The sequence below is a fragment of the Schistocerca americana genome, chromosome 8 (genome assembly GCF_021461395.2).
Source record: "Schistocerca americana isolate TAMUIC-IGC-003095 chromosome 8, iqSchAmer2.1, whole genome shotgun sequence".
In the NCBI taxonomy this organism is placed as follows: Eukaryota; Metazoa; Arthropoda; class Insecta; order Orthoptera; family Acrididae; genus Schistocerca; species Schistocerca americana.
In genome coordinates, this window is record NC_060126.1 from 417,977,035 (window position 1) to 417,998,031 (window position 20,997).

Here is a 20,997-nt window from a genome sequence, read left to right on the forward strand (position 1 = left end):
CCGCATTTGTACTCTCTGTCCCCTTCCCTACCCCCACTCTCGATTGGTGCTTTTGTTCAATGTGACAGTTGCAGTCTGGCAGGAGCAGCCAGATAAAGCAGTCATGAGTGCCTGCTTTTTTCTGAAGAAGGCTTTGGCCGAAAGCTGTGAGTAAGAGTGTTTTCATTGTACCTGTTTTGAACTCAACAGGTCATCTTTATGATGTGTAGCAATCTATCCTTTGCGTAATTGTTGATATTCTGACCGGTACTTTCCCCTGTTTAACATACCAATGAGAAGAGCAGACATCACAAGGAATCTTAAAACATAAACCACATTTGATTGGTCATCTCTTAAAATAGACGACAGCTCAGCTGGTAAGTTGGTTACAGCCCCATGGCTACACAGACACAACTTGTGATTAACAATAGAACAGGTTAAACATTTTAACTATTTACGTTGTAATGTCACATATGTGTATGACAGAGACAGAGAGCAGAAATTAGCAGAGTTTCGTAATATATGTGGAAAACAAACAGCTGTCAAAAAAGGAAAGAACAAGATTGAAATTTTGGAAGATGATGGCAGTTCCAATGCTTGTTACAGAAGTGAATTGCATGTTATACGTAAATGAGAAGAAAGTTGCACACAAGCAACAGGGATGAGATTTATAAGAAAAGTAAAGGGATGCACAACAGCCAACATATTGCAAATTTGGAAATTAGAAAAGAATTGAATATATTTAATATCTTCAATAAAATACAAGAAAATAGGGGAAACTGGAATAAACACCTTGAATGAGTAAGTGGGGAAAGATTACCTCTCCAGATAAGATTTAAGCCAGTTAGGAGGAGAAGTTGAGGACGACTGAGGAAGCAATGGATACCATAACAGGCAAAATGAAAAAGGCCTAATGCTTGAAGTGACGACAACGACGACGACTTCTTATAAGATCAATTGTGTAGTGTGAAACACTTATTCTCCATATGGTTCATGATGCACCCAAGACAAATTTGTTTTATGTCACTGTAATAATGCTACAAACCCATGAAATTGTGGTTTCTATTAGACCTGATAGGTTTGTACTTTTTATCCCTCTGTTTGTTGTGATCTTTGTACAAGTATGGTGTGAACTCTTAATTTTACACTGCTGAAAAGCCCAGTTTCAGGACAAGTGATGTAATTCGGCTGTTGAAGGTCATAGGCACTAATGCTTTTTGTAGAACCTTAGAACATATTCTGAGCTCAAACATAATGAGGTCCCTTGAACAGAATGACCTCCATACCAACCAGCATGGAATTTAAAAACATGGATCATGTGAAACACAGCTGGCATTTTTTCTTATGTGACGTACTGAAACCTTTGGATCAATGCAAGCAGGTACATGCAGTATTTCTTGATTTCTGAGAACCTTTTGACTCAGTACCACTCCTGCACTTATGGTCAAAAGTTCACTATTATGGGGAATCAAGTGAAATTTGTGACTGGACTGAGGACTTTCTGATAGAGAGGACACAGAACGTTATCTTGGATGGAGAGTCATGATCAGATGTAGAAGTAACTTTGGGTATGCTCCAGGGAAGTGTGTTGGGACCATTGCTGTCTGTGTTGTACATTAATGACCTTGGAGATGATGATAATGGTGCCAACACTTGGTGAGTAGATTTTTTATCTATCCGTTTATATTATAAATAATTGATTATTTTTGTTGTTGCATTAATGTTCAGTCAGATCTTGATAAGATTTCAAAGTGGTCCAAAGACTGGCTACTTGCTTTAAATGTCCAAAAATGTAAAACTGTGCTTCACAAAATGAAAAAAAGTGGTATCCTATGAATATAATATTAATAAATAACTGTTTGAAATGTGAAATGGAATGATCACAGGCTTAGTCATGGGTAAAGCAGATGGTAGCCTTTGGTTTATTGGTAGAATACTGGAGAAGTGCAGTCAGTCTCCAAAGGAGATTGCTTACAAACAACTCGTGTGATCTGTTCCAGAATATCTGTGGGAGAGTCTTGTAGTGATGCTAAAGAAACTGAACTAGCAGATGTAAACTGTCCTGTAACAGTCTATTAACAAAGTTTCAAGAACAGGCTTTAGAGGGTGACTCTAGAAATATACAACAACCCCTATGTTATTAGGTTAATAGAGGTTCATGCATCTGTGACACGATCTATGCACAAAGCATACAACAACTTACCATCATCACACCTTGGCAAAAGATCTGTCGGAGAACTCAAGAAACTTCTCGTCCCACATAAAATCGCTAAGCGGGTCTAAGGCTTCCATTTAGTCCCTTGTTGACCAGTCTGGCATGGCAGTTGAAGACAGCAAAATGAAAGTTAAGTTTTAAATGTCATGTTCAAGAAATTGTTCACACAGGAGAATGGTGCAAACATACTGTCTTTTGACCATTGGACAAGCTCCCATATGGATGACATAGCAATAAACACCCCTGGTGTAGAGAAACAACTGAAAGATTGGAAAGCAAATAAATCACCAGGTCCAGATGGAATCCCATTTTGGTCTTACAAAGAATGCTCTTGAAGTGTTTCAGGTTGGCTTGGGCTGTGGTGGTTTGTTATACTTCACCTCATGAATCAAACACTTAGATAAGTTGCCACTTGAACACTCCTTTTATGTACCACGAATGTCGCTAACTGAATTTTCGGTCATCATTAAGTATTATTAATCAGGGCCCAGCTAGTCTGTGCCCTGAATAGTGCACCTTCTTCCTCCAACTTGGCTCAGACTTTGCCTCCTTATGAGTCTGCAGATAAAACTGATGAAAATTAACTTCTCGTTCTTGTTCACTCCACCACATAAATAGGAAGTGAGATTCAATTCATCGTCATATATTACCGCCAAAATTATGACATGATAAATCAAGACAACTACTAACTGGTATACTGCCTTTCTGTACTACATACATAACAGATCTGATATTCAACTTGATAATTAACCATTACAATACTTTTGTTATTTTTGACATTTCACATTCTTAAATTTCATGGAGCTCTATCCTCCACACTGCCTGCTCCATGGAACTCCTATCTACATCTCAGCAGGTAGGGTCGCCTGACTCCTACCCACTTCCCAAAAGTCACTGGATCATTAGCTCTGGTATCAGCACCTATGATTTAAAAAACACCTCCCAACAGTTGGTTGCTTACCACTCATCGGCTACTCTCAATCTGACATACGTATTTAAGGATATGATACCTCTCATTCAATGGATGGGATGTGTCATAACACACTGTAGCACTGGCCACTTACCTAGCTTGCATTTATCATGAATTTCTTGCCCAGCACAAAAAAGCACTGGTGCTTCCACTATATAAGAAGGGTAAAAGAACGGACCCACAAAATTACAGACTGATATCCCCAACTTCAGTTTGCTGCAGAATACTTGAACATATTCTCAGTTTGAATATATTAAACTTTCTTGAGACAGAGAAGCTTATGTCCACTAATCAGCATGGTTTTAGAAAGCATCATTTGTGCGAAACTCTGCTTGCCCTTTTCTCACGATATATTGTGAACTATGGATGAAGGGCAACACGCGGATTTCATATTTCTAGATTTATGGAAAGCATTTGACACGGTTCCCAATTGTAGGTTGTTAACAAAGGTACAAGCATATGGAATAAGTTTACAGATATGTGAGTGGCTTGAAGACTTCTTAAGTAATAGAGCTCAGTAAGTTATCCTCGATGGTGAGTGTTATCAGAGAGAACGGTATCGTCAGGAACGACCCAGGGAAGTGTGATAGGACCACTGTTATTTTCTGTATACACAATTGATCTTGCAGATGGGGCAGGCAGCAATCTGTGGTTGTTTGCTGATAATGCTATGGCATGCAGGAAGGTGTTGAGTGACTGTGGGATGATACAAGATGTCTTAGACAAAATTTCTAATTAGTGTGATGAATGGGAGCTAGCTCTAAATGTGGAAAAATGTAAGTTAATGTGGATGAGCTGGAAGAACAAACCTGTAATGTTCAGATACAGTATTATTAGTGTCCTGCTTGACACAGTCAAGTCATTTAAATATCTGGGCATAATGTTGCAAAGCGATATGAAATGGAATAAGCAGCTGATAACTGTGGCAGAGTAGGTGAATGGTCAACTTCGGTTTTTTGGGAGAATTTTAGGAAAGAGTGGTTCACCTGTAAAGGCGACACTGTATAGGAGGCTGGTGTGACCTATTCTTGAGTACTGCTCAAATGTTTTGGGATCCATACCAGGTCAGATTGAAGGAAGACAACAAAGCAGTTCAGAGAAAGCTGCTAGATTTGTTACTGGTAGATTCAAACAACACATAAATATTATAGAGATGCTTCGGAAACTCAAATGGGAATTCCTGGAGGAAAGGCGACATTCTTTTCGAGAAACACTATTGGGAAAATTTAAAGAACCGGCATTTGAAGCCGACTGCCAAATGATTCTACTGCCGCCAACATATATTGTGAGTAAGAACCACAAAGATAAGGTGTGAGAAATTAGGGCTCATACGGAAGCTTATAGATAGTCATTTTTCCCTCGTTCTATTTGTGAGTGCAACAGGAAAGGAAATGACTGGTAATGGTACAGGGTACCCTCTGCCTTGACTTGCCTTGCTGAGTATCTATGTAGATGTAGATCATTCTTCCCATGCTCTATACTGAGTGGAATAAGAAGAAATCCTAATAACTGGTGCCATGTACATGTGATGGTTTGCAGAGTGTGGATGTAAATGTAGATGCTGTGGAATCTGTTGAGAAGGCATTGCAACACTACAGAAAGGTATTTAAAATGAGTTACTGCATAACCCATACCTCGGTTCGTTCCCCAGTGTGGTAAAAATCACATTATATTTAATGAGATTTGCAGTCAAAGATAACAAAAGTCAATAAAGCAAAAATACATCATTTATGAAAACAGTCTATTTTCTTCAGTACAAAAATAAATACAAAACATTATACATACATATACAAGTGACTGAATAAAAACCTTTTGTATTATAGAAATACAGTCTCTTTATGTTCAACTCTGAATCAAAAATTAAAGTCGGCATGCCAGCATCCTAAATGATAATTTTTATTACACATGCAAGACTTTTACATATACCATATTTTACAGAACGTAAAGAAGTCTACCCAAATATCTCAAAATTCTAACCCAAATGGAATCTGAGTGCCATACTATGGCTTACTACACCGACACAACTAACTGTGCCAGTGGACCGCATGCACCAGACTATGAGCTTCATAAAAAGGATGTCCTTTTAATACTACCTTACATTCCTGTAAACTAATTAGGTTCAACAGTTTATATAGTTATACTGTCTACTGGTGCTCAACCACACCAGCCCCTGCACTTTTCTTTCAAGAAAGATAAATAATGCTTTTATTCACCTTTTTATTCTATGCATGCCTTCTCTTGTGACGTCAATCTACAGTTCCCTCTCCACCACATCCATATCCTTTACATATTATTTTGTCCTTTGTGTCATCTGGACTAACCATACGAGACATATACAAACTAACTTTGACATTATGTACTATGTATGAAAATAGTGCTCTTTGATATTTATTCATTTTACTTCCTACTGATTTTTACAACATTCCTGGCCATGTTAGATTTGTGGTGTATTTTTTTTTTCTTTCATTGCATCATGTAAAGTTCCACGTTACGTTGTTCAGCACTATTACTATTGCCCAGCTTGAGTGAATGGTTAACTCTCTCCATAAAACATCATCTTGTTCTTCAGGTCTTGCACATAAGTTTTAACAAATTCAATTTTGTTTGTCTAAATTTATTGTTTATCATTGTTTTTCGATACCAATGTCTCTCTTGTGTATTTGTGCTTGCATGTACAAGTACAATCACACTGATAAATTAAACAATGTTTTAGACAGAACAGAAGACTTCAAACATTAAGGAACACATTTAGACTCTTGATTGTCTTATGTCCAAAATATTTAGTGCTGATTCTGCTGGTAAAGCATTTCAAATTATTCACAGGGTGCTGACAAACAAGACTGTAGTTCTTCAAGTGGAGGATTGGTGATAACAGGAATTTCCCCCTCAGAGTTCCAGATGGTAAACGTTCCAGACAAAAATTCTGAAGCTGTAAAGGAAAATATTTCATAGAATAAAATAGTTGTAAAGGAAATGTTACATCTACATTTCACTGTAGTTACAGGTTTTTATTAATGACACAAAAATGAGCAGAATAAAACCAGAAGCACACTCTTCATTGGCAATATTACCTTCACTTTGTTCGTAAAGCATGCCTCAAAAACATGAGCAGACTTCACACTCATGTCTTGAAATCTAACAGAGTGCTCTCTTGGTCCATCCATTCACCTGTTTCTCTGTGCCACAAATCAGAACTAGTAATTCATGTTATCTGTAAACTTCCATTCCAGACATACCGTGTACACACTACAAACAAACAGCCATACAAAAGTTCTGAATTTCAAGGGAGTCAGCTGATGTACAGCATGAGTCTTCTCACATGTGGCTCTCTCCGACAAGATGGGACCCGCCAGTGACTGGGGCATACTAGATGGTGACAAAACGATGCATGGAATCATGTGGCACTCCTGAGCTCAGCAGCAAGAAAACTAACTCCAGCCTGGTAAGCTGAGAAAGTCAAGAAGGCAGCAAAAAGCTACTCTGGGTGATGTGGGCTGATTTTAGAAAATATTAAAGATCATGGAGAAGTTGCTTGATGCACACTAGGCAAGCTTAGTACACTCACTGACAAAAGAAATTAACACCTAGAAGGAATGGGCCAATTTAGACATACTCCCACATGTGTACATACCATCAGAAAGTACGTGAATGATTACAGAGTCAGCATCATCTACGACTGCATTCATGATGCCACCATGTGAACTTGTTATCAGGCCTGACAGAGTATAATATGGGCATTAAATGTGTTTGATGATTACTGAGCATTGTAAAGGACCAAGGAGAATGCAACATGCTCACGTGAGACAATGTAATCTCACAGAATTTGAAAGGGACATCACTGTGGGTCTGGACATAGTTGGCTGGTCAAATTGCGCAATATCAAAGAACATGGAGAATCTGAGAAGGATCTGGTCACCTGAGTCTGGCCACACTGAAGGAGGACTGCCGTACTTTGCACTAAGCACATCATAACACCTCCATACCAGCACTTGCCACTCTGGGCACAGGTAACAACACCCTGTGTGATCACATACCATCAGCTGGAGACTAATGGACACTGGGCTACTGGATCACTATTCCATCAGTAGGCTGCCAGTAATATCATTTCACTGACAGCTACATCTGGAGTGGTGTCACACCCCAAAAGCAAGGATTGCTCTAGGGTGAAGACACATCATCTTTAACTGTTTTCTGCTACACATAACCACTATCTGCAATTATGGTGACACGTCGAAGGAAGAGGACACATTCTGCCAATATTTGAAGACACATATCAACGTTACCCCAACATCACTGTGTGTGGAGCCATCAGGTATGACTTAAGGTCACCTCTGGTAGTGATTCAAAGAACTCTATTCTCAAGTGAGACAGTATCCTGTTACCATCTTTCATCATGATAATTCATGTCCACACAGAGCACGTGTTTGTGTGATAATGACATACTACCATGCCCAGCAATGTTTACAAGTCTGATCCTGATAGCACCTGTACAGGATCAGCTCGAACATCAACTCCACTCCGATTCAAATGTACAAGGTGGCGATACCCGCTTGCCAACCAAACAAGTTGATACATCCATGCCATAGTGTGCACAACATCCTACTGACAAGGAGCCAGCAGTGTGCTCATGCTGCCAAATTTCATTATTCATGTAACCTGATTTTTTAATCACTGCAATAAAAACACTTAATTTCTCAACTTGTGACATCTCATTTCGCATCCCAATCTCATTGGTGCTTAACTGTTTTTGTCAGTGAGAGAAAATAAGCTCTGAAGCCATAAGTTGAGTAGGTCAGTAGGGATACAAAAAGCTGCTCTAATGGGTGTGGGAAGAACCGAAGCTCAGGCAGGTCTCACTGTAAGCTGTGACTTCAAAATACTGCAAATGTCACGGAGAAGTTGCTAGATGAGACCAGACTAGTATATAGTGGCAGCAGGTACATTCGTTTATTTTTTCTAGCAGTAACTAGCACAGCGGTGGATAAAGTATAATGAGAAATCTGTCTGACCTCCGGGCTGTTGGGGGAACAGTGAGGAGTGAATGCCAGTCTGAGACTGTTTGTGTAGTGAACCTGATCTATCTGTACACCACATTAGGTTGATATATAAATATTGATCAATAGGTGAACTTACATGCGGAGCATCGAACTTTTGGTGCTGTTGTCACCATTATGGTTTGAGGGTCAATCTTCGTTCCACTGTATGTGAAGTCAGAAGTTCTAAAGTACAGCTGCAAACAATATGAGATAACATGTTAACTGATTACTTATTAATGTAGCCTCTATTTTTTATGACATAGCTGTGCACAAGAATAGCATGTTGTGAAAGCAACAATCTCTTAGTTACCTTTGGGAGCCAAAATTTTGGTACTGCCGATGAACACATAAAAAGTAGGAAAAGCTTTTGGAACTGCCAGTCTTTTGTCTTTCCTCCCCGATGAAGAAACTACAATTCCATTGGTATAGTTTTTCCTGCTTTTACTTTATCTACTGGCAGTATTGGAATTTTGCCAACCATTCTGTCTCCTAGTAATTTTACAGTTTTCTCAAGCGAGTTCTCCTTCTGATACAACTATGTATGTATGCACATGCAGTATATTCTACATTTCTCTGATTATGGAGAAACAGATGCATAAAATGAAGTCTCCCCTACTGATACACAAAAGTCTTAAAATAAAGGAATAAATGACATTTACAGGTTCATGAGATTAGCAAACTATATAGCTGTACCTTAAAACACTTACAAAAATTGCTATTGCTACATGCAGATTGCAATTATCCTACACCATTATTAGTTTTAAGCTGCAGATCTTTCAAGTAAGAAACACTTTAACTCTGGACAGTACAAGCAAATGAAAAATCGCATACGCACAGTGAGATGCAAATGACACACAATACTGAACAGGAGACACCTGAGTACACATCAGCACTACACAATGTGACCATGCAGGTGAGTGTTCTCTACAAGTTATCTCTGTAGAAGGACAACATCCAAAAGCTGAGCAACATTTTCAGTCTCGTCAATCACTCAAAGCCTCACTGATATGATAAATGTTTATCTTCATTCTTTCCATTATTTACAATCAAAGGTTTTCTACTGCCATATTTAAATGTTCAAATGTGTGTGAAATCAATAGAGACCAAACTGCTGAGGTCATAGGTCCATATTTAATATGTCAATATATAAACTCAATTGTCTTTTAAGTTTACCATTGTGGTAATCATGCAATTTGTATGATGGATGTAGTACTATATGTCTTGACACAACCTGATATATTCAGTCTCATAATGTGAAGCAGGCTTGAGAAACCTGAGTTACATGAGTTGCATGGGAATGTATATGGGAAAGATATGAATGAGCACTGTGTACATGTTTCATTTGTTTGCAGCAGTAGGTTGAATAAAATCTGTTTTATTCTGGGGTTGGGGTTGGGTTGGTTTGGGGAAGGAGACCAGACAGCAAGGTCATCGGTCTCATCGGATTAGGAAAGAAAGTCGGCCGTGCCCTTTCGAAGGAACCATCCCAGCATTTGCCAAGAGCGATTTAGGGAAATCACGGAAAACCTAAATCAGGATGGCCAGACATGGGATTGAACCGCTGTCCTCCCGTTTTATTCTGGTTAAGCACATCATTAGTATCCAACTTTTTCCATTTAATGAAATATTATCCACCACCTCTTTCAGCTCTAAAATACTTAAGATGTGTACTGAAAAATTATCAGTGAAATATAAATATGGAAGGAATAAATGTAACAATTCATTATACAGTTGACCTGACAACAGATATATAAATAAGACTGAAAAGAGTGCCAACTTTTAAAGTCCTTCTTCAGAGCTAACAAAATACATGTACAAAGGCACAGATCCACCTGCTCAGTTGAACCTTCTTCAGGGCAAACAGTTTCTTTTCTGCACCAATTCACTTAGTGGCCTACAATCCTCGCAGCACATCTACCCAGCACGCAAGCTGGTCCAACCAATACACCGCCAACTGTAGCCCATCCACCTGTGGGGGAGGTAGGTACCATTCTGCTGCCTACTGTGTCATGAGGTATTTGGAGAAATGAAACACATACGGAGCTGCCAAGAAAGCCTGCAAGGAACATGATGTGACACAATGTGCCATTCATCTGCAAGCTGTCATTGCACTGTTGCGTCAGAGATCCGTGCAATTGTGAGGAGGTGGGGGAGGGGAGGGGAGGGGAGGGGAGGGGAGGGGAGAGGAGGGGAGGGGAGAGGAGGCAGGGTGGGTGGGTAGCAGTGACGGACAGTAAGATGCAGATGGTGAAGCCAACAATCCACCTGTGGTGGGACTCAGGCCAGTGGCTCAGGTGGGATGAAGTGTCACTGACCTACCTCCAAACAGGCCACTGTGCCATAATAGATGGCTTTCTACTCCAGTGAGGGGATCCCCCAGTCAGTTATGCCTATGATGAGAAAATCACTAAACATCACATTCTTACTGAATGTAGTGTATATTGTGATCAGAGGGCAGAAGCGAATTTCTGTAGTGAGTTGCCCTTTAATTTAGCAGACGACAACACGAGTGTGCTGAAAGTTTTAAAATTTTGTGAAGTGTCTGGTCTCCAGCCTAAGATTTTTGGCTGAAGATTTTAGTTTCTTATAGAGTGGCTGGTGCATCCTTTTTTCAGCTACTGGCCAGCCACAACTATCTGTTGCATTGTTTTATGTCTTTCCCTTGCTTTTTCCTCTTTTGTCTACATTTTCACTCTGCCAATGTGCCTGATTTGTGTCATAATTTTATATGTGTGTGTGTGTGTGTGTGTGTGTGTGTGTGTGTGTGTGTGTGTGTGTGTGTGTGTGTGTGTGGGGGTGAGTGGGTGGGTGGGTGGGTGGAGAGGGGGGGAAGGCAGGAGCTCTGGGAGTGAGGATGGTTTCAACCATTCACAACATTTTAGTATGGGTGCAAAACACCTTCCTGCTGCACACACATCCCAACATATCATGATCATCAGCATTATCATCCACCTGCATAGCTACATTATCCCGGATGACTCATGCTGGCACTGCAGCTCAACTGCAGTGTAGGATCAGGTCAGGAGGATTGGGTGAGAGGAGAAAGGAAGCGGGGAGTGGGAGGGCGGTTTGGGGCAGGTTGGCTGATGGCTAGCAGGGAGAGGCGCAGCAGGTGAATGTGGTGCTGGTGAGCTTGCTGTGGATGCATGCAAGGCGAGTTGTTGGAAGCACGTGATGACATGAAAGAGTAAATCAGGAGGGGGAGGTGGAATTGAGGAAGAGTGCAGAGAGGAGGCTATGGAAGTAGACTGAATGAAGTTAAGGAGGATTAAAGGATTGAAAGACATACTGCAAGGACAACCAAAATCTCAAAATCTATGTAAGTCAGGAGATGCTTGTGTCTCAGCACAGGAAAGGGGGGGGGGGGGATCAAGTGACACAGTTCGACTAGCATGTTCTGGCACTGAATGGTCAATCCTGCTCTCGGCCATTCATTCAGGTGGCCAGCCGGGTGGTAGTCATGCTCACTTCAAACACTGTGCATAAGTTGTAGTAGCACTCGTGTATTATATGACTGCTTTGAAAGGTGTCTCAGCATACAACACAAGGTTACCCATGATATGACTGGAAGGCAATTTTTTTTTTTTTTAAGTGGTCCTACAATTTGCTGTTCCATAGAATCATATGGACTATAACTGAAACTCAGGTACAAAAATATTTGGAAGGATTCACCAATGCACGACCTAACACACACTTACCATTGCACACATAGTAGTGCTGGAAGCCAAATCGGGCTGTGACGGCTGGTCAGTTGCCTTCTGAAGCCGCACTGTGCAGTCCAAACTGACTTCCGGAGGCTTAGAAGGAAATTTTGAACCTATATTCCACAGAATTTCATTCTTTGCTCGGATAGTAATGCTCCCCTGTGATGCGTTTGGTTTCACTCTCAAGATGGCTAAACCAGGGAAAGGTATAACTGCCTGAAGTTGTTGGAAAACGTTTCTCATGTCACTGCTTAGCTGCAGTTTCAGGCTCACTGCTGCCACATTTTCATTAACCTGAAACAATACTGCATGCAATTCAGACAAGGTCTGCCACCTAAACACAATAAGGACAACAGTAATCTGAGAGAGTGCAACAGACATCACACACAGGAATTTAAACACACTACCTTAACAGCAAGATCTCCTTTAATGGGAGGCTCGCAGATGCTGTGCACGATATAGCAGCACAGCGGCTGTTTGTCTGACGGCCTGAAGCGGATGCGAGTCACTGTGCCTTTAGTTTCGACACTCCCCGTCGTTGAACTTATCGACAGCGTCTGTCCTGGGGGCTGCTGCATGATAATGGATACTTCTGGTGCTACGCCTTCCACTTCAGCTTTGCAAGTAACTACTCCATAAACATCTGTTGAATCCTTCACTTCTGACTGTCCAAACTGCTGGCCAAATAAAAAGATACCATTATTTTTGTTTATGTTACTAGATATAACAAAATGGACTGTAATTAGTGAAGGATACCAAAATGTATTATTTATTATTCAAATTGCCCATTCTCCAAAAATTTGTTTGAGCTACGCTTAGATTCAGAAAAGTTCTGTATGCCAACACACACTGATTTTCTTCACACTGAAACTTCACTTGTACTGGAAATGCTGCACTAATGATTAAACTGAACGTAATCTCAAAATGGGTGCAATTTTATCATGGGTATATCAAAGCACAAATGCCTACACACGTCTGCATCTCAAGAATGCTGATGACTAACTGGGGTCAATTCAAATATTATGTTCAGCATCTGTACAACATGATAACAACAGTAATTTGTAAACCATTGTCAGCAGGCACAGATTATTTTTACTGCAAGATACAGCTTATCTAGCAGACAATTGATACCTAACACAGAGACAAATTAAAGAATCAGTTTAGAAAATGCTAAAAAAAATAGTGAATAATATGATGTGTGAGGATATATGGTCCTCACAACTCAGCTACATAACAACAAGAGTGTGTACAAACAGTACATAAACTGTTTGAAATACACTGTAACAGTTGTTGATTTTGTTTGAATATCATAGTTGTAATTTTTACCACAAAGTGGTGAATTATGATTCTTCAGTTCATGTTTGTAGCTTCTTTGGTTTCCTTTCTTTCCCTGATGGCTTCTTCTCCACCATTTTCTTCTTCTTCTTCTTTATTGATGCCCATCTTTGTTTCATCTGTACATTTTTCTTTCCTCACCTCATGTGTTGCCTGTTCTTTCTGTCACTCATAGCTTTACGCATTTCAGGTCTCATCTGTCAGTAGTCTACTGATGATTTCCCTCTCACCCTGTCCTACTGTTTCTCCCTGTATTTGTAGACCTGTATGACTCCATTCAGTTCCTGACAAGAGCCATTTCATACAACTCTTTTCTCTCTGCTGAAAAAAGAAAGGACTTCTGGTTACAAAAGCTTTGTGTCACTGTCCATATCCTGAGTCAGTATCAGGCTTTGGTGTGTCTTCATTTATTTAATAATAACTGATGGGTTCATTTTCACACAGTGTTTATGGCAAAATTCTACCTGTCTTGTCATGCGGCATATGGAAGAACAACTTATAGTTTTATTCCTCTGAGTTTTGGAATGCTGTAGACAGTCTACTCCAGTGGATCATATTTAATGAAATGCCATTATTACCTGCATGGAGCGAACTTCTTCTCTAACATGGAAGACCACCTGGGATTTTCCTTTGTGTGGAACTGGATTCCACAGAGGTTGCTGAAAGGAAGCAGCCTAGAATAATTCTTGGTGCATTTTCCTATATAATTTCATATTTTATAATACAATCTTAGTAATGTATACCTTTATTTTGCTTTTTGATGCTGGAATTGTAAGCTGGGAGGCAATGACTGGATCACAACACACAGGACGTCCGAATGGAAGTGAAACAGAAATATATTTGTTGATTTCTGCTAGTGCAAGTGAACCCTAGTAAAATATATAAACGTTTAGTAAAACATTAACAGCTTTAGCAAAAATTACAAGTATTACTGTAGTAATGAATAGATCATCCTTAAAAATTGACAAGACAAATTAAATACAAGATATAATGGTAAAGGGACCAGTAGGAGTTGGGTTGGGTTGTTTGGGGAAGGAGACCAGACAGTGAGATCATCGGTCTCATCGGATTAGGGAAGGATGGAGAAGGAAGTCGACCGTGCCCTTTCAAAGGAACCATCCCGGCATTTGCCTGAGGCGATTTAGGGAAATCACGGAAAACCTAAATCAGGATGGCCGGACGCGGGATTGAACCGTCGTCCTCCCAAATGCGAGTCCAGTGTGCTAGCCACTGCGCCACCTCGCTCGGTGACTAGTAGGAATTCAGGATATTAATTCAGGCACAGAAGAGACATTATGGACTGCATACATAGAGAACCAACATATGTAACAACAAGTTATCAGAACTGGAATGATGAAACAATGAGGTGATTACTGTGATTCTATCAACTGGGTTAAATTTTGATTTAATCAGTATATCAAGTGGTTAAACTTTGAATCCTACAGTTTACTACGTTAAATGAAGGATCCAGAATATTTTTTCATAATCTTCAAGCATAATCTAATTTATTAAATAAAATAATTATTAATAAAAGAATTATGAGTTGTTAATTTGGTCACACTGCACCTGTCTCACTACATTTCCACCAAAATTTTTATCTATTGTCACCATTATATTAATGCCAAGGACTTTGATAATCCCAATCAGAAAGATAGTGTTTGTTGCACAGAAATGTGTAATGACAATAGTGTGTGGTTTCACCACTAAAACCTCTTGTTGGTGGTTCTTTTAAACAGTACTAAGCAAGGTGGTGGAGTGGTTAGCACTCCGAATTCACATTTGTGAGGATGACGGTTCAAATGTCTGGCTGGCCATCCAGTTTGAGGTTTTCCGTGATTTCCCTAGATTGCTTAAGCAAATGCCAGGATGTCTCCTTTGAAGAGGGAATGGCCAATTTCCTTTCCCATCATTCTACAGTCTGCACTTATGCTCTGCATCTTGTTGTCAATGGGATGCTAAACTCTGATTTTCCATCTTTAAAAAGTTGTGCATGCTGGCAGCCTCACAATACATTTTTCCCTTATAAAGTTTGTTTACAATCAGTTTTGATTCAAACACACCAGTGTCATTCATAAATATACTTTTAGGATGAGAAATGACATGCACTACCCATCACTCAGGCTTTAATGTGCCACAGGAAGTAATGAAACAATATTACGAAAAGGACAGTTGCTACCCACCTTATAGTGGAGATGCTGAGCCACAGATGGGCTCAACAAAAAGACTGTCACTGACATGAGCTTTTGGCCAACAATGAGTGAAGTTTTCAGTTATAAAAAATGAGAGAGAGTTTTCACATAAATCAAAGATAGTTTAAGATGAAGGCAAAGGACAATTGCATAAAGAATTGTTAGCATTCTGCCATTCACTGAGAAAATGTATTACAATTGTAAACTGACTCCCACACTTTAAAGTTCATATACACAGGTCACTAAAGTAGAAATGTTATTTAAAGTGTTGGTGAGTACAGGACATTGTTGACTGTTTACTATGACAGATGTACATTTGTAGACATAACATTACAAATGTAGGATGTACTTGAAAATGGCTAACAGCCTAAATTGGCAGTCATTTTATAAGACCCGGGGTGGAGAATGGAATAAAGTTGTGGCTATGGCACCTGAAATGAAAAACTTTATTGATTCATTTCACACTACAGTGAAAGTAACTCAAATAACTAATTTAACTCATTCTACCTGACAGCTGTTCAAAAACGATTTTTCAGCAAATCACAAGGGTGCAGTGACAGTCACGTAGTTCTCGTGGTGAAGTGACGTTACCACACTACAAGACAGTATTACAGCTCACATTTGTTGCTCCGAAATAATTCTATTAGCACCAAATAGCGAATTACTTACTTTTCACAGAAGTTGCCTTACTCAGAAGTTTGTATCATGATTAGTAGTGTTGTAGCCTAATACCTCACGTTAGTAGGCTGATGTGAAAAATCAAGGAAAAAAGTAACTTTTGCATGATGTGCCAAGTAACATAGCTCAATAAAACATGGACCATACAAAGAAAGAATTGCGACAGTATAATACAGAAGGTAACTGAAAAGAATATGTAGTGATGCAAATGAAAATGACACTTATTCAAAGACAGTAATTACACTGTAGTCATTGTGATTTACGATGCTCTGATGGGCATCACAGAAGGTAGGACATGGTTCTTAATAGTATGTGTGATCACCACAGACAGCAGTACATGGTTGACAACGTGGTCCCATACTGGTGACAAGGTTGGTAAGGAGTTCGTATGATAGGGCACACCATTCCTGTACCAGCGACTGACAACTGCTGGATGGTCATCGGTGCATATGGATGAGTTGCAGCAAGTCTCCCCATTGTGTCCCACATGTTCTCACTAGGATTTGTGTAAGGGGAACAGGTAGGCAGGGTGGTCCATTTGTTTAATGTCCTCTCATTCCAAGAGCTCTTCCACCTGCGCTGTTTGATGCAGTCACACTTAGTCGCCCATAAAAATGAAGTCAGTACTGAATGAACCCCTGAAAAGATGCACACAGGTAGGAGTACAGTGTCACAACAATGTAGACTGGTGAGCGTACTGCATACAAAGATTTGGGGATCAGTATGCCCTTGCAGTTTTATGCCTGTCCACGCCGTAACTCCTGGACCATCAAAATGAGTATGTTTGATGGTGTTCCTTGAATCATTATGTGTTCTCACCTTATGCCATGTGAGGGTACATCCAAAATCATTACTCGGACTGAATCCGCTTTCATGCAGAAGATCACACATCTCCACTCTTCACTGGTCCAGCCCCTATGCTCTTGGCACCATTGCTGTCGACGCACAGGTGTCAGTGGAATACAAGGATACTGGTTGTTAGGAAAAAACACCACCCCCGTACAGTCATCATGCCACTGTGGAGTGTGAGATTGGGTACCTAGGAATACTGTTAAATGTGGTAGCAATGGCTGTTTCGACATGGGGTCCCTTCTTGCCTGTTACACAATGTAGTGGTTAGCTGACCACGGCCGGCCACCACCTCTCCTATGGATAGTGGTCCCTATGGTGCAGAATGCTTTCAACAAACGTGAAAAAATGCGGTGAGCAATACCAAACTACTGGGTGACATGTGTCGCACTTCGTACTTCATCCAGTTTCCCCGATAAGTCTTCCCCATGGAAAGTTGTCAAAATGTCTCTGGGCCATGTTGTAATGAATAAAACCACCACAGTGCGCCATAATTGCTTGCTGATTGACACACACTGTTTTTTCCTATTCCTTCAACTGCCTCTTGTTGCTGTTGGATTTTTTCTGTCACTTATATCTCCCTTCACATCTGGAAATGATTTGTTAATATGAATAAAGCCAAGTTGCCATCATGGTGGAGAGTCCATGTTAGACTGTAGCCCCCCCCCCCCCCCCCCCCCACACACACACAAGAAGGTGGGTAAATTAATTCAAAAGACGGAGGAAGGCAAGAGGACATACCAACACCAATATGACTGTATTTCGTACAGCACCGCAGTGTTCAACCCCGTCTTCAAGTTGAGGACCACTTTATTTTACTATTCACTCTTAATACACATACCAACTGAGTCTGTTTGGACACACTATCTTCCCTAACTCGTGGTCCTCAGAGCTAAAATATATTGTAAAGGTCTAGAAAAGTGCAGCACACTACAGAGGAGAAGCGTTTCGAGCTCCATTTCCTGTCATCTACTCTCTGTGTCACTCCTGACATAGAGTTCTGAGCTAGTTTTCCATCACATCTCTAATTGTACAATTTTTTGCATATCTTTTGATATTTCCCCAATTAGTCCAGTTATTCTTCATTGCCTTGAAACTCCATTCTCAGTTCCCAAAAATGTCATAAGATACGAAACAAATGGTAAACAATAATTATTATAGACAACTCTAGCCATACAACATTAAGAGCAATGGCCAGTAGTTCTAGAGCCACAAGTCAAGTACAGGTGATCATTATACTCCTTTTCTTTTTCTTTTTGTTTTTTTCCCGTCTGGGAGCAGTCGGTTCTTGCCTCCTCATTTGCAGCTGATAACTTTCTTCTTCATATTAGTGTAGTTGGATCCAGTAACTAGATCATTCAGGACTGGGCCCAATTACAACCCTGTCTTCTCACCCCTTCCACATACCCTACCAAAATAATTTTTAAAATTCTACATGCTCAATCCAATTTCTTTACCCGCATTTGATTATATCCAATAACTGCTTTTATTCTATCGTGCTTCTCAGCACACCTTTGTTTGCCACTCTGTCTATCCATTTTATTTTTTTTCATTTCAGTTTATTCATCAGCTAAGTACTGTTAGCTTTACACTCAACAGTTCCCACACCCACCTAGTGGATTCTCCAACTTTGACAGGTCGTGCACACTGTATCTGGCACACTTCTGCATATACCTGTTCAGTGATTCCTGGTGTTAAGCAATATCGCTCCTCACATAAGACGACAGCAAGCTCTCTATCAGTTATGCACAATTTTCTCATGAAATTTAGGCCACCCACAAAGGAGGTAGCTTACAAAATCCTCATCCCACCAATATTTGAACACTGCTTGTCAGTCTGGGATCTGAAGCAGGCAGAACTGGTAGAGGGAATAGAGATAATTCAAATAAAAGCACCTTGATTCATCACAGGTTTATTTAAAAAGTGCTGATCCAACTCCATCACAGTGTGGTTTACTGTTAAAGTTCTGAGAATGCACATTCTTAGAAGATTAAAGCAATATATTGCTTCCTCCAATGGGTATTTTGTGATAAGACCACAAAGGTAAAAGCAGAGAGATACAAACTCACATGGAGGCTTACGACCAATCTTTCTTCCTGCAAACCATCCATGACTGAAACAGCAAAAGGAGAAATGACATTCGTGGACAAAGTGCCCTCTGTCACACATCTTAAAGTGGCTCGCGGAGTACAGATGTAGGTGAATAATACAGAAAAATCAGTTTCTGTCCACAGATGATATCATTGCTCAGGATTCTGCTATCTGACAGCAATCTCCTCAACTGACCCGGAGAACCACCAGGAGCTTGTTAGCAAGGGCTTTCAATCCTGTGCATTCCTGGAAATCAGAGTGGTCACCTTCATCCCAGCAAGGCTTCCTGTGAGTTGGAAACCCAGCTCTCAAACTCTTGACTGCATCATCTGGCACAAACTGAATGGAAGAAGACGTGGAGCAGGGAGACAGCTGTAACTCTCTATGGCTGGGGACGGTGAGACTCTCTGCGCTGAGACTGCAGCGGACAGTGCTACATATCTTTCGGGACTGCCCCTTAATGCTGTCATTGGGACCCCGTAAGAGCAACATCGAGTTCGCTTTAAAACAACTGAGTGTTTGGAAAACCTGTACATCTGTCTTTGATTTCTTACATTGTTTATTTAACTGGTTGTTTATGATTTCTTTATTTGTAATTGTTAATGTACTTCTGACTGCAACATCTTTAAATGCTACAGGAATATTTTTACATGCTCTGCCATGGCCACATTTCAAGAGGCTCCAACCACTTCCTGCCTCCCATCCTCCTGGTCTGAGTTTCAGCAAGTCACCCCATACAAAACATTTCTTCCACATTTCTCATAATAATGTTTCACTACCATTTCAGAAAATATTACTACTCTTGCAGAGTGACAATACTGTTATTGCTTTTCTTGATTTAATGTGTGTTGTGCACCTTCTACTACTGTCTATTCTGTTTCCTACGTACTTAAAATCTTGCACACTTTCCAGTTTGTCTTCATTATGCACTGTTTTTATCCCTCCATCTCATCCTACTGTCATTAATTTCATTCGTTTTCTGGTTATTTTTGATGACAAAAGCACACAAAAACAGGCAAGAACACAACCTGTGTAGCAGAGCGAAATGGGGCTATACCACTTGTTCTGACATCATTACAATTTTTTTCCTTGTTTGATCTCATCTTGTTAAAAAGCACATATAAGACAGTTACACAAAATAGCTAACTCCTTATTTATGGTTTATTTCATTAAAGGAGGAGTATGTAGTTCTTATAAGAACCAATGAATAACATCACTGAGCTGTATTGTACTGTTTATTAATCAAATGAAACTTCCTTTACAGATAATACATCATAAAATGGGATAAGTCACATGGTACTTATCTATATTTCCCTTTTTTTCCTTACACATGTTTAAGTATTTTGCATCACAGATCACACATTTAAATTTGTACAGAAACTGATACTTTGTGTAGGTCTAGAGGCCTTTTAGCCATAAATATTTTACCTATTCAGAAATAAAGAAACTTATTATGTTTATATACATACTTACATTTGTATATTTACATACAGGTTGCCATTTGCTACACATAAGAGACATTTGCAATGGGGATGCACTTTGATACACAAACATTACTTCAACATATCATATTCCAAATAGTGATATGTAACTTTTAAGTATTTAAGCAATGCCAGTTTCTGCCTCACTTTAAAATGCATTAGATTATGAACATTTTTATGAGAGATGATTCTACAGTAAAAATCCTTCAGTAAAGCATACAAACCTAACATTCAATACAGGCACCAGCTAGCTCACTCATCTCTCTAGCACACACACACACAGAATCATAGAGTGACAGTAATGCAGTACCATGTACAGTATATGCCTTGTTGATTATATTAGATTCAGTTTTCTTTCCACAGACCTGGGTGTGGAACAAGTCAGAAAGTATAAAATAAAAACATGAAAAATTTGAATATAATACTCACTACCCTGATAATCGGTCAGGAGATTGTCAAAATACGTGAAT

The 20,997-nt window shown here is 39.8% G+C and overlaps 1 protein-coding gene across 6 annotated transcripts in view; it reads right to left on the reverse strand.

Moving 5' to 3' along the window:
• Positions 1 to 4,890: 4,890 nt before the first annotated feature.
• Positions 4,891 to 20,997, reverse strand: part of LOC124544737 (AP-5 complex subunit mu-1-like) — a 59,034-nt gene continuing 42,927 nt past the window's right edge. For 3 of the 6 annotated variants that reach the window (XM_047123390.1, XM_047123395.1, XM_047123396.1), the window contains 6 exons: positions 13,983 to 14,108; positions 13,818 to 13,913; positions 12,312 to 12,581; positions 11,899 to 12,198; positions 8,298 to 8,394; positions 4,891 to 6,093 (listed from right to left, as the gene is read on the reverse strand). In XM_047123390.1, the coding sequence (XP_046979346.1) occupies positions 5,978 to 6,093; positions 8,298 to 8,394; positions 11,899 to 12,198; positions 12,312 to 12,581; positions 13,818 to 13,913; positions 13,983 to 14,108 (1,005 nt within the window). In that variant the 3' untranslated portion in view covers positions 4,891 to 5,977. The remainder of the gene's footprint in view (positions 6,094 to 8,297; positions 8,395 to 11,898; positions 12,199 to 12,311; positions 12,582 to 13,817; positions 13,914 to 13,982; positions 14,109 to 20,997) is intronic. The other 3 variants (XM_047123391.1, XM_047123392.1, XM_047123393.1) reach the window with 3 other exon arrangements.